The sequence below is a fragment of the Monodon monoceros genome, unplaced genomic scaffold (genome assembly GCF_005190385.1).
Source record: "Monodon monoceros isolate NGI ecotype Baffin Bay Population unplaced genomic scaffold, NGI_Narwhal_1 Super_Scaffold_3, whole genome shotgun sequence".
NCBI classification, from domain to species: Eukaryota; Metazoa; Chordata; class Mammalia; order Artiodactyla; family Monodontidae; genus Monodon; species Monodon monoceros.
The window spans coordinates 8,713,552-8,728,204 of record NW_021703780.1 but is presented as its reverse complement, the minus strand read 5'-3'; the positions used below and the strand labels follow the sequence as shown (position 1 = coordinate 8,728,204).

General features: G+C 43.3%; 1 protein-coding gene across 4 annotated transcripts in view; it reads right to left on the bottom strand.

Annotated features, from left to right (window-relative positions):
- Window positions 1–820: 820 nt before the first annotated feature.
- LOC114907728 (N-acetyllactosaminide beta-1,6-N-acetylglucosaminyl-transferase) overlaps window positions 821–14,653 on the bottom strand; it is a 90,510-nt gene continuing 76,677 nt past the window's right edge. For 3 of the 4 annotated variants that reach the window (XM_029243550.1, XM_029243553.1, XM_029243554.1), the window contains 2 exons: window positions 9,041–9,133; window positions 821–3,134 (listed from right to left, as the gene is read on the bottom strand). In XM_029243550.1, the coding sequence (XP_029099383.1) occupies window positions 2,944–3,134; window positions 9,041–9,133 (284 nt within the window). In that variant the 3' untranslated portion in view covers window positions 821–2,943. The remainder of the gene's footprint in view (window positions 3,135–9,040; window positions 9,134–14,653) is intronic. The other variant, XM_029243551.1, reaches the window with a different exon arrangement.

Genomic DNA, 14,653 nt, shown 5'->3' with positions numbered 1-14,653 from the left:
TTACTATCTTGGACAGTGTAGATACAGAACATTTTCATCATTACAGAAATTCTTTTGGACAGCACTGCCACAGGATATCACCACACTGAAAAGACACTTAAGAATATACACCAATCAAGTGATTACTCCTGGAAAAAGGAATTCACTTTTTATTCTATATTCTTCTGTATTCTTTCTGTTTTTTTACCTATGAACTTGATTTTATCATATTTTAAAATTTTTTTATTGAAGTATAGTTGATTTATGTATTCTTTCTATTCTTATGAACATATATTTTTATTGTTTTTGTAGTTTGAAATGTTTTTCACTTTAGTTTTTAAACATTTTGCATTAAAAAAAATGGTGCATCAGATGTTGTTTAAATGAGTTATTTTCCTCAGTATTTCTGTCATTTTCCATGTGTCTGTTAGAGGCAAAATTTGTTTAGCCAAATTTAGCACTGAAAGGCTGCTCAAAAACGTTGGCATTTGACAATCGAATAATTATGATAATATTAACGTCTTTTTCCTAAATTGTACCTTGATTTTTAAAAAATAAATAAAGGAGGCAAGAGTAGAAGGCTAACTTCTTCCTTCCTCAGATTTTAAAATGGTTGTACCCAATTTAAATGAAACTGATCTTCCATTATATTCTCTTCTCTATCATTCCCAATTATTCTCCCCAACACTCCACAGAGGAAAAGCTTAATTATTTTTCAGTGGATGGGCATTTTTAGACAAGTATGTGCGTATGTATGAATGTATTTATTTGTATTTTTTGGAAAATGTTAGGAGAATTATCTTCAAATGCCAATCAAATAAAAATGCACAATAGCCCCAAAGGTGGAAAACAATATATTAATTTATTTCCAAGAAAACAACATGGAACATCATCGAAAACAAAGTTTTCAGGGCACCTCCAAGGGCTAGCAGAAATCCACTAGTCCAAACACTACGCTCTTCCAATATTAAAGTACTTAAGACATAGAAGAAATGACCAACAACGGACATGTAAACATCTTCTATTCCAAAAGATTTCTTGTTCTACAGGAGAAAGATCCAGTGTAAAGCAACCCTTCTTCTCAAGCGGTGTCATGTAAATTAGTTGAAAAAAAAAGGTATCTTCAGATTCTGCCTTTAGCTCTGGGTGTGTTCCCTACCCCTGGACTCTTCATCAACCAATACAGTTCCATCTTTTTTTTTTCGGTAGCAGGAAAAAAGAAGGCTTTACTTCAAAGTCACTAGAAGTCATTAAATTCAAAGTCATTAAATGTGATTAACATTCAACAGGCACAATTACAGAAAAAAATAACGTTGCGTGGATTAAATGTATCATTAATTGTAGTTACTGTTGTTCATTAGAAGAAATAAATATCAAGGAACTGGATGGAATATAAGAGTAGACTTCACATTTTTCTGACGTGACAGGACGTTTTCTCAATATTAACACTGAGACCATTCTGGGATGCTAAATATGGCTTTACTTCACCTTCTCTAAATGTTCCACCTCAGGAAATGAACAAAGGAGACCAATAAGAGAATCCCGATTCTCAGGCAGATCATGCGAGCTTCCCAAGAGCGTTGTGAGATTTGAAGGCCATGAGACGTAAAGGAGCAAGCAGAACACCTACAGAACACAATTGGCTGTGGCTTCCGTCTCCTCCTTCCCTTCTCTCTTGGGAATGATCTCTGATTTAGACCTCATTTTGTAATTTCTGATATCCTGGGCCTGATATCACAGTCTACAACCCCGCACATGAAGGTGTTAAAATACAACCACCCTGTAAGATTCTCTAGAGCAGCCTTTCCAACGTGGACGTTATTGCCAGGACTTTTAGAGTGAAAAAGCTTCTGACTTACTTCTCCTCCTTGTCTCTGCACGTGTCTGGTGTATAATAAACACTCCAGAAATACTTATTGACCAGATGCGGAATGAATGAATTGGATACATGAATGGGACGAAGTGACCAAAAGGCTCACACACATTTGAAAGCTTTTAAAAATCCAGGCACTCCTATGACCCCCAGGCATTGCAAAGCTACCCAGAGCATACTATGGACACCTTAAAGGCTCACGGGACAGAATTTGGTCTCCACTTTGCAGATAAGATCACTTTGGTCGGGGTGGAGAGTAGTGGCAATAAAGGAAAGTGATTTACTCGGAGATATTCAAGGCTTGAGGCTAAACCCATGCAACAGCACCTCTCTTCTAGAAATTCTTCATGCTTCAAGAACTTTTCCATGTTCTCAATGGAAAACAAGAAAGAGGGATCAGAGCACATTCTGACAAATATTCAAGAAACTGATTCCCCCGGGGGGCCTTTTACTGAAGAGGCAGGCAGTGACTGCTGTCTCCAATTCTGTCTCCTGTGAATGGCTTTAAATTCTATACAGAACTTTAGACACAGGAAACTTGAAAATGCTACTGTGGAAACTCAGGAACAAGATCTAGTTCTCAGTTCTAGGAGCTCAAGTTGTAAAGGAGATTGGTCAGTTACCCAAAAGGCGATTTCTATGCCTACGTGCAGGTAAGCAAAGAGCAGGGGATATCCATCAATGTGTGGCTAGAGATCTGTTACAAAAGATTCCTTCTTCAAAGAAACCCAGTTCTTTTTCTCCTAAATAGTATTATCCACAATTCTCCTTTCCATTAGAACATTTATATACGATGAAGATCAGATGCAAATCCGAGGACAGTTTATCACTGATGAGAACTTTAGCCTGATGCAGAGACGAGCCTCGAGAAACTGGCAGAGTGGCCAAAGCGCCAGCATCACTCTGCACAACCACCCTGACAGCGTATTTCACGGTGTCCAGAGAATATTTTAACATGTAATAATGTAGTCAGGTCCTGAAGCCATAACCTTGGCCCTGAGACTGTTCATGTAACCCAGGCTAAGTTTTTCTCACAAAGAAAAGCTCTCCTTTCCAGCTGCGATTTTCCTTCAGTCGTGAGTGGCAGTAGATCAAAAATACCAGCTGGGCTGTATTGCAATTTCACTCTGATTTAGGGTTCTTTCTCTAAGCCTCAGCTCTAGGCATTCCACAGTAAGGGGGTACGTAGTGAGCTCAAACTTGTTAGCAAAGAGGCTTGACGAATTAATCAACCACTTTAAGTCTCCGTTTCCATAGATACAAATGCCATGGACGTAGTGGCCTGTAAAGGAAGAGAACAAGAAACAGTGAAAACAGGCTTGTTTTTGAGTCAGGGGTAGTGAGCTTGCAAAATGGTAGGGTTACTGCCTAACTGCTGCGTGGCTAGCACTGTGTCAAGGGCTACAGGATTGTGATGAAACAGCGTTGTGCTGGCCCAGCCCACGAGGAAGTTAAACTTTCTACGGGGAGAAAGAGGTACAAACATGCATTTGAAGAAAATGAGAGTTAAATAATACAAAGAAGTAACACAACAGGCATCACAAGGCCGTTCATGGACTGTATCATGAACTTTGGATTTCATGGATGAGAAGTTCTAGAAGTGTAGAGATGGGAGAAGTCTTGATGGGCTGTATTGGTCAGGTCTCTTCTCTGAGCTCCAGCCTGGTCTAGCCAAGTGCCTACTTTATCTCTCCTCTTAGGTGAGTAATAAACCTCACCCACAGGTCAGGTCTCAAGTGCTTAATCCTCTCCGAGTCTTCCCCATCACAATCCATAGCAAGTCTATTCTTCAGTGCCCTGGGCACTTCTCCCCCTTTTTTTCACACTCCACATCCAATCTGGTAGCAATCCTGTCAGCTCAACCTTCAAAATACTAATAGAATTTGACTACTTTTCACCACCTCCACTACCTGCACCCTAGTCCAAGCCGCCTCCATCTTCCTGTCTGAATTGTTACAATAACTGGTTTCCAGCGCCTCCATTTTTGCCTGTTAGTACATTCCCAGCACAACAGCCAGGGTGATTGTTTTAAATGTAAGCAGAAGATGTCTCTGCTGCTCAAAACCCTCTAATGGCTTTTCATCTCATTTGCAGTAAAAGCCAAATTCCTACCAATGGCATTCAAGACTCCTCAGACTCTCCTGGACTCACCTCCCACCACTTACTCATTCAGTTATAACCTTTAATAACCCTTCCCAGCTCGGTGCTTTGTGACCACCCAGAGGGGTGGGATAGGGAGGGTGGGAGGGAGGGAGATGCAAGAGGGAACAGATATGGGAACATATGTATATGTATAACTGATTCACTTTGTTATACAGCAGAAACTAACACACCATTGTAAAGCAATTATACTCCAATAAAGATGTTTAAAAAAAAAAAAACAAAAAACCCTTCCACATTCACATCAGCCAGACTGGCCCCCTTGCTGGTCCCAAGCACCCACAGACATCCATCCGTGTTTGCGCTTTCTCCCCTGTACCACGTCCTTCTACCAGACAGCCTCAAGGCTCCCTCTGGCACCACCCAGGGCTCGGCGTCAAGGTCAAGGTCATCTTCTCATATGAGGCTGTCTCTGACCTCCTTCCCTTCTTTCCTGATTCATTTTCCTTTTGACACTTATTACCAAACGTGTTTGTTTGTTTATTGTCCTTCTCCCCAGACTAGAATATAAGCTCCTGAAGAGCTAGAATTTGAGACCACTGTGTTCACTTCTGTGTCCCAGCATCTGGAACAGTGCCTGGTAAATATTAGGTGTTAAATGAATAGTTGTTGAATAAAAGGATAGAGAAGGATGAGTGGAGAGTTCACAGGTGGGTAGAATTGGGAAGCATCAGGGGGATGGATGGGAAAGCATCAGGTGGGAAAATGCCTCTGGAAAATGTAGAGATGAGAATTTTCTGCTAGAATAGGGTTTGTTAGGGAACAGGTTAAAAACAAGGAAGTTGGTACTCCTTCCAGCATTTCTTTGCATATGGTAGAAATATTATGGTTGACTGACTTGAAATAGATGAAAGTTGGGCCTCTTTTATCCCATAAAGGGGTTGGGCCTTTTTATCCCTTTCTTATGAAAGGGCTGGAGAAGTTGTGTTTTTTTTTTAATTTATTTTTGGCTGCGTTGGGCCTTCATTGCTGCACACCGGCTTTCTCTAGTTGTGGCGAGCAGGGGCTACTCTTCGTTGTGGTGTGCGGGCTTCTCATTGCGGTGGCTTCTCTTGTTGTGGAGCACAGGTTCTAGGCGCACAGGCTTCAGTAGTTGTTGCACGCGGGCTTCAGTAGTTGTGGCTCGCGGGCTCTAGAGTTCAGGTTCAGTAGTTGCGGTGCACGGGCCTAGGTGCTCCGCAGCATGTGGGATCTTCCTGGACCAGGGCTCGAACCTGTGTCCCCTGCACTGGCAGGTGGATTCTTAACCACTGCGCCACCAGGGAAGTCCCTGAAGAGCTTTTTTGAATAGAAGAATCAAATGATGAAATAGATTTTAGCAAGATTAATTTTGCAGAGCTTTGCAGGGTACATTAGGAACCAATCAAGAGACTACAGTAATTGTGTAAACCAGAGAGCAAATTTGTTCAAAGTTAATGGTTGCCATGAGTGGGAAAAGAAGGCTATTAGAGGCAGAGCACAGAAGGACTGACAGGACTTGGTGATTAACTCAATGTGGCTGGAAGGAAGTTCAGTAGACAGAGAAAATCACTGGAGAAAAAAGCCGGAGTTTAAGGAAGTTAAAGAATAACCGGGTAGTGGGTGGGAAGAACTCGGTACATGGGCAGCACGCCCATGCTTAAGAAATGGCAGTGAACAGGAGAGAAGATTCCAGGCTGGATCAAGTAGAGGGTGCCTAGACAGCTTGCTCTTCAGGATAGAGGCAGTAAGTACACCTTTGCTTAGGAAAAGAAACAGCAGAGAGGGAGACACTGAGAATGCAAGAGAGCAATGGGATAATTTAGGGGGATCCACACACAAATGAGACCAGATGCTGACCTTGGTTGTGAGGATAGGTCACTTTTCCTTTTGAAACAGGAAGCAACAATGAGAGAATGGGTCCAAAATGTTCTAAGATGGCGGAAAGGGATGACATGACAAAGGAATTGATAAGGAGATTTTAATCAAATATCTTCAAAGTTCTTCCTAAAGTTGAATTGATCACCTTTTGAGAGTAGAAAGGCTGTTTTTTTTGTTGTTGTTGCTGTTGTTGTTGTTTTTTTTGCAGTACGCGGGCCTCTCACTGCTGTGGCTTCTCCCATCTTAGAGCACAGGCTCCGGACACGCAGGCTCAGCGGCCATGGCTCACGGGCCCAGCCGCTCCGCGGCATGTGGGATCCTCCCGGACCAGGGCACGAACCCGTGTCCCCCGCATCGGCAGGCAGACTCTCAACCACTGCGCCACCAGGGAATCCCAGAAAGGCTGTTTTAACATAAGATTGGGAGCTTAAAGGTGGGCAGAAAAGCTCAAAAGGTGTACCCCGGGAAGGGTACCAGGACAATAATGACGTAAATAAAAGAATAAGTAGGCAGCCAGAGGGTCTAGCTGAAGGTAGACAGTGGGTGAATTTAGGGCAGTTCTGTGACATTCTTCAACAATGTCCTGCTTCAGGAACCACAAATGGCAAAAAGTAGATGACAGTAATGATTACGTGCAGGAATCAGCCTTGTAGGATCAAACGGCAAGGGAACCTAAAATGTCAGCAAGAACAGTACACAACAGCTGACACAGTACACAGGCTGGACGAGGGGTCCTCAGAAAGAAACTGGTAGGAGGAGGAAAGTCGAACCTCTGGAAATTCCAATTTTAAAAAAGCAAACACATTTAAAACAACAACAACAACATATTTCAGATGTGGGGATACAGCAATGAACAAATCGGTCAAAAATCCCAGCCCCGTTGGAGCTTCTATTCTGTTCTGGGGAGAAAGGCAGTAAAATATATAATATGTAAGTTGGTGAAGGAAACTAGTAGGGTGACAAACAGATCGTAATCAGAGATGGGAGCTCCAAGTTAAAGACCATAGGTCTAGAATGGTACTCTGTGATTTGAAATGCTAAGAGAGTTTGTAAAGTGGGTACACTCACAGGTTTGGAACAAATCCTATTACTCACAGCCAAGGGGAAAAGGTCCAGATTGTATTACTGACTTGCTGGTTTAGCAAAATGTTCTATTTCCTCTGGACTATGTCTTTTTCTTTTCCCTGTATAGTGGTCTGGGGACAAACATTTTTTATGCTATGAACGCTGTAAGGCTTTCAGATGGCATAACAGATACTAAGAGAAGAAAAAAACGAGACATTTGTTTGAGAGGGGCGTGGGCTACCCAAACGTCGTACCCTGTGTAGGTTCCTGGCTAGGGGCTATCTTCATGGCCCCTACCTGTCGTGTGATTAGTAAAGGTCCCTATAAAAATGCAAACCTGACTTGTCTATACCTTCTCTACTGAGGTAGGTCCTGGATACAGGTGCTGACCATGAGACTGAAGGTAAAGCTCTACTTGGGTGGGTTGCGTGTGTGGCTGAAACACAGTGGACAGGAGCTTTGTGGGGGGGGGGGGCTAGAGCTGTAATGTAATCACATCACATGGGTCCTTGCTGTGGATGTTGGAGTCCTCAAGTGTCACAGCTGGAGAAGAGGTGGAGAAGCAGATCAGAGGATGACCAGATCAGAGGATGGTTCTAAAGGGAAGGTGATAGGGGTTATAGAAGGAAGTGGAGAAGGCAACCTATCCCAAATATTGGGACCCTGACTGATGGATATGGTCCACTTTCTAAGGAGATCAAAGAGCAAAGTACCCTCCTCTCCATCCCCCTCCCCCCACTAGGAGGGCAGGCCACGATGAGAATGCAGGCAGGTGGCAATGAGCTGTCCTCTGGGGAACATGTGGGCTGATTGAGGTAAAGATGTGACTATGCTTAAGAATAGAGTGTGCAGTGACATGAGGATGCTGTCATCCATAATGGAAGGGGACCCCCGAGAGACAAACACCGGAAAGAGGGTGAGTGTAATGGAGAGAGGTAGAGAAACAGCAGTTTGGATGTTCTCATCTGAAATGTTAGGTGTAGATAAGATGGGCTGAGGATAGAGCCGTAGACTGAGTGGAAGAGGAGAGGAGGCCAAACTTCGTTACCACAGGGAGAACGGGGCAAACCTTCCTATTGACTCACTCATCCATTCGCTCAATCACTTATTCACTGTATATATATTTATTGCCTGTTCTTATGGGGTGAATTGTATTTCCCCCAGATTCATATGTTGAAGTCCTAACCTTCCAGCACCTCAGACTGTAACTGTGTTAGATGTAGGGCCTTTAAAGAAGTAATTAAGTTAAAATGAGGTCATGTGAATGAGCCCTAATCCAATATGACTGGTGTCCTTATAAGAAGAGATTAGGACACAGACACACCCAGAGGGTAGGTCATGTGAGCGCACAGGGAGAAGACGGCCATCTACAAGTCAAAGAGAGAGGCCTCAGAAGAAACTAAACCTGCTGACACATTGATCTCGGACTTCCAGCCTCCAGGACCGCGAGGAAACAAATTTCTGTTGTTTAAAACACTCAAGTCTATGGTACTTTGTTATGTTAGTCCTAGTCAACAAATACACATGCCCACCATGTACCAGGCAAGAGTTCGAATATACACCAGGACTGATGAAAAGCCTTCTTTACAAGGTTCTGTAGAAATGAAAACTACTTGTTTTCTAGTTCTTATCCACTTGGAGGGGAAACCTCTCTTGTTGCTGTCACCTGCCATCACGCCAGAGCTGCAGCAAACACCTTCAAGCCACCTGGAAACCTGTCCGTAGGGGGAGCAGAGGTGGACATGAGGTATGGGAGTCAGTGGTAAGAACATGACATCACTTCTCATCCTGACCACTGTCTCCTCGTAACCGCTGCACGCCCAAAGGAGCAGAGAGAGGAATGAATAATAAGGAAAAGGCAGAAACTTGCAAGAAGAAAGCACCGTTACAATTTGAACCTACCTCTACATCTCCCTAGGAAATTATAAGCTGGAGAATGTCTTTACGATACTTAGATTTACTTTTCAAGGACTGTGTCTTGAAGCCTCTTGCTACTCTGTTTAATAATTCACAGATTGGTCTAAATGAACCAGCAGGGCTCTCTGTGAGAACCCCTGTATTCCACAACCTTCATGCCAATACCAACAAGCAGTGTGACCTCACAGTTTCAAATGAATGCCTCACCGTGGCAGCCTCCGTGTTTATCTTCCATGTCAAACCACTTTACAGCTCTGAGGTTCCCGGCCCACGATGCGTTTGGCATGGAGCCAGGAACACCTGCAATGTTGATAAAGAAGAAAAGCAGAAATGAGAACCAAGAAAGAAAGGTGTCAATTTCATCAGTTAAGCTTCCAGGTCATGTTCATTTTCTCCCAGTATGTTATCTTCCGTTTCAGATTTTTCATCATTGGTACAAAACCCCACAGGCTTATGGTGCGAAGAGTTGGTAGTTATGGATCTAGACTTGCCACCAGTAAAAACAATCCATTGGTTTTTTTCATAATTTGTGCCCAAGCCTGCAAGAAATGCCATTGCATGAAAACATAATGCAGATGAAGAAGCTGGAGATTTTTGGTCTCAATGCCTTTTAATTAGATTTACTTTTTAAGGGACTTCCCTGGTGGTTCAGTGGTTAAGAATCCACCTGCCAATGCAGGAGACACGGGTTTGAGACCTGGCCTGGGAAGATCCCACATTCCACAGAGCAACTAAGCTCGTGCGCCACAACTACTGAGCCCCCATGCCACAACTACTGAAGCCTGTGCACCTAGAACCCGTGCTCCGCAAGAGAAGCCACCGCAATGAGAAGCCTGCGCATGGCAATGAAGAGTAGCCCCTGCTTGCCACAACTAGAGAAGGCCCGCGTGCAGCAAAGAAGACCCAATGCAGCCAAAAAATAAATAAATAATAAATATTATTTAAAAAAATAAATTTACGTTAAAAAATTTTATTGGAGTATAGTTGATTTACAATGTTGTGTTAGTTTCAAGTGTACAGCAAAGTGAATCAGATATGTATTTCCATTCTTTTTCAGATTCTTTTCCCATATAGGTTATTACAGAATATTGAGTAGAATTCCCTGTGATATACAGTAGCTCCTTATTAGTTATCTATTTAATATATAGTAGTGTGTGTATGTTAATCCCAGTCTCCTAATTTATCACTTCCCCCCATGTGTCCCCTTTGGTAACCATAAGTTTAATTTCAAGATCTGTGGGTCTGTTTCTGTTTTGTAAATAAGTTCATTTGTATCATTTTTAAAATTAGATTCCACATATAAGTGATATCATATGACATTTGTATTTCTCTGTCTGACTTACTTCACTTAGTATGATAATCTCTAACTCCACTCATGTTGCTGGAAATGGCATTATTTCATTCTTTTTTATGGCTAAGTAATATTCCATTGTATATATGTACCAAGCAAGTCTTCTTTCTCCATTCCTCTGTCAATGAACATTTAGGTTGCTTCCATGTCTTGGCTATTGTAAATAGTGCAATTATCAAAAAATTTTAGGACTTCCCAGATAACAGTTATCTTAAAGTGAAAGCTCACAAAACAGGCCACTCGATGTCTTTAGTGCTAATTAAGTGAGAGAGATTCCAGGGTCGCTCCTATATGAAGTTTGCAATATTAGACATATGGAACTCAAGCAATCTTTTAACACAATATCTTTTTTATATGCTAAAGTTCTTGTTGAGCATTTGGTGTAGCCAACCACTGTGCTGGGCAGTAAGGGATAGTGTAAGTGACAAGACACAATTCCTGATCATCCAGTAAAGATGATGAGCCCCCAAGCAATGGTTTTTTTTTTTTTTTTGTCTGTGTTGGGCCTTCGTTGCTGTGCACGGGCTTTCTCTAGTTGCAGCGAGCAGGGGCTACTCTTCACTGCAGTGTGCAGGCTTCTCACTGCAGTGGCTTCTCTTGTTGCGGAACACAGGCTCTAGGCACGCGGGCTCAGCAGTGGCAGCACGTGGGCTCAGTAGCTGTGGCTCGCGGGCTCTAGAGCACAGGCTCAGTAGTTGTGGCGCACAGGCTTAGTTGCTGTGCGGAGTGTGGGCTCTTCCCGGACCAGGGCGCGAATCCGTGTCCCCTGCATTGGCAGGTGGATTCTCAACCACTGCGCCACCAGGGAAGCCCAAGCAATGGGTTTTGAGCTTTGAGTTTTTCCTAGACTGGTGTGCACTGATCTACCCATCTTCTCTATTTCTTTCAGTTGTTCTTTTGACCAAAAGTTGCTGACCAATACTTGCTGATGCATTATCAATTAATATTTAACTCACCTTTGAACTGTAAAAAGCCTTTAAAAGGGAGAGGAGGGCATTAGGCTGCCATTCTGCTAAACCAGGGCTTTTCCATGTTGGCACTATTGACAACGTAAGCTGGACAACTCCTTGTTGTAGAATCTTCCTTTGCATTGTGTGATGTTTAGCAGCCTCTCTGGACTCCACCCACCTGATGCCAGTAATACATATCCCCCCAATTGTGACAATCAAAAATATCTTCAGGGCTTCCCTGGTGGCGCAGTGGTTGAGAGTCCGCCTGCCGATGCAGGGGACACGGGTTCGTGCCCCGGTCCGGGAAGATCCCACATGCCGCGGAGTGGCTGGGCCCGTGAGCCATGGCCGCTGAGCCTGCGCGTCCGGAGCCTGTGCTCCGCAACGGGAGAGGCCACAACAGTGAGAGGCCCGCGTACCACAAAAAAAAAAAAAAAAAAAAAAAAAAATATCTTCAGATATTGCCGAATGTCCCCTGGTGGTGCAAAATTTCCCTATTTGAGAAACACTGTGCTATCTCCAATAACCTTCTCCATCTCAATATTTGGATGGGTCACAGAGACTGAAGGGTCCATTTAATCACATACAGTAGGACTTCCCTGGTGGCGCAGTGGTTAAGGATCCGCCTGCCAGTGCAGGGGACACAGGTTCGAGCCCTGGTCCGGGAAGATGCCACATGCCACAGAGCAACTAAGCCCGCGTGCCACAACTACTGAGCCTGCGCTCTGGAGCCCACGAGCCACAACTACTGAACTGAAGCCCGTGCACCTAGAGCTCGTGCTCTGCAACAAGAGAAGCCACCGCAGTGAGAAGCCCGCACACCGCAACGAAGAGAAGCCCCAGCTCGCTGCAACTAGAAAAAAGCCCAGGCACAGCAATGAAGACCCAACGCAGCCAAAAAAAAAAAAAAAATTTGTTAAGAACAAAGGTATGGATACCAAGGGGGAAAGGGGTGCCTTGGGAGGAATTGGGAGACTGGGATTGACACACATACATTGTTGTTACTATGTTGGGAGGAATTGGGAGACTGGGATTGACACATATACACTGTTGTTATTATGTATAAAATGGACAACTGATGGGAACATGCTGTATAGCACAGGGAACTCACCTAGTGCACTGTGGTAACCTAAATGGAAGGGAAGTCCAAAAGGGAGGGGATATCTGTATGCGTATGGCTGATACATTCTGTTGTGCAGTGGAGGCTAACACAACATGGTAAAGCAACCATACTCCAATAAAACTTAGTTATAAATTTTTTTTTCCTCTTTAAAAACACTAATGAAAACGTGCATTTTCAGACAGAAAATAAGCCCTGTTCTTTTGCCCTCATGTCACATAATAATATATGAGGATTTAAATCAAGTATCGTACTAAGGTCTCCCAGCTAAAATTAAATTTTGCACAGCCTTTTCTGAAAATGGTATGAGTCATCACCCCTAAGGGCTCTCTATCAGGCAGGATTCTTTTCTTGCTGCCAAACTTGAAAAGTTTGTTTATAAATGTGGAGTACTCAAGAAAAACACTCTTTATTAAGCAATATTTCTTCCTATTGTTTTAGTTTGCATTTAATACTTTAAAAGTTACTTTACTGCTTGCCTATCCAAAAAGAAGCTTCTTTATTTTGTTCTTAGGACACATTTTTAAAGAATTTAGAATAAAACTCACCTTGGTTAAGTTAGGGGGTGGGGAGAGGGCAGTTTGGAAAGCAAAGAGATAATCTGGTATATTGACTCATGTCAGCAAGATTAGCTGATGTGATTTTTGTGTCTATTTTGATTAAATAACTATAGCAGAAAAGTATGAATAAAACATTGCCACGACAAAAGGTCCCTTAACCTCTTCTAAAGGACTGCATTTTTAAAAGGACAAAATATTTTTCTTCCCTTTCATTCTCATTAATATTGATCATCACAAACTCTTATTCTGAAACACATTCCATTATTCTAGAGATAAGACCATGACATTTATAATTAATGACTGTTGTCTTTTAAATAAACACATAGGGAGTTCCCCAGTGGTCCTGTGGTTAGGACTCTTGTGCTTCTGCTGCTGAGGGCCCAGGTTCAATCCCTGGTCCGGGAAATAAGATCCCACGAGCTGCATGGCGTGGCCAAGAAAAAAAACAAACAAAAAACCCCCCCATGCATAACACCTATTAACCTCCTGCTAATAAAATTACAAACCTCAACTTCTATACTTTCTATTTGATGATAAATCTCAAACATGTTTGTTTAAATACTATTCATGTTGTGCTTTAAAAATCACACTTGTAAGAGCAGAAGTAGGGAGAGGGACAAACACAGACAATGTTGAATTCTACTTTGGTTTTTTTTGTTGTTGCTTTTTGTTTTTTTTGCAAAGAGCCCGTGAGGCACAGCCATATCCGGCAGGAATGGGAATAGACCCTTGCTTCTGAAATGTGGTTCTTGGACTGAGAGCTTCAATATCACCTGGAAGTTTGTTAGAAATGTAGCATCTCGGGCCCCGCCCAGACCTCCTGCACCAGAATCAGCATCTCCACAAGGTCCCCAGAAGATTCCTGCGCACAATCAAGCCTGGGCTACAGTCGACACTGCCAAGGACTCAGCTTCATTTCCTCCTCTCCCGGAAGTCCTCCCCTCAGCCTTCATCAAGTTTCCAGGTAGCTTCTCATCCTCCTATTCTCACTCAAATTCTGCTCTTATGAAGGAATCTGGTACTTACATCCTAGTGCCCTCTGCTGAGAATACAGTTGACCCCTGAAAAACACGGGTTTGAACTGCGAGGGTCCATTCATATGCGGATTTTTTTCAGTAGTAAATACTACAGTCTTTTGCAATAGGAGGTTGGTTGAATCCATGGATGCAGAACCTTGGATTCAGAGTAACCTTGGATACAGGGGAACCTCAGATACAGAGGACACTCAGACACACAGGAAACTTGGATACAGAGGGCCAGCTATAAGTTATACTCGGATTTTCGGGCGTCTGCACCCCGACCTCTGCGTTGTTCAAGGGTCAACTGTTTATGCATTTGAACCTCGAGATCACCTCCTTGAAGACAATCAGCCCACCTGTTGTTGGGAAAAAGCTGAGTTGAGTGGAGGGCCAGTTGTCACGGTGCCTTTGACTTCACAGCATTTGGCTCAGCATTCGGAGATACTGATCAATCTTAAAGGAATGGATGAGTGTGGCGCGCAACGGATGTGCCATCGCCTTAGGCTACAATGCTGATGGTGAGGACCGCTTAGCTGTGTGTGGACCAGACAGGCCTGGTTGCTACCTTGGCTTCCCAGTAGGCCACCATACTTGAAGGTATAATAACGTCCTACTTCTCAATATTGAAAAATATTTCTTTTACCCTCTTAGCAAGGGCCAACCCATTTCAGTTTGCCCTACAGCAACTGCCTAGGTGGCCACCAATCATCGATTCTCCACATCTGTCCTGCCTTGCACAACTAGCTTAGGGACAGATCAAACACTCAGCAAGACTCTGGTGACAGCTCTATTCGAATACTTTGTAGGTATCCCTTGCTTA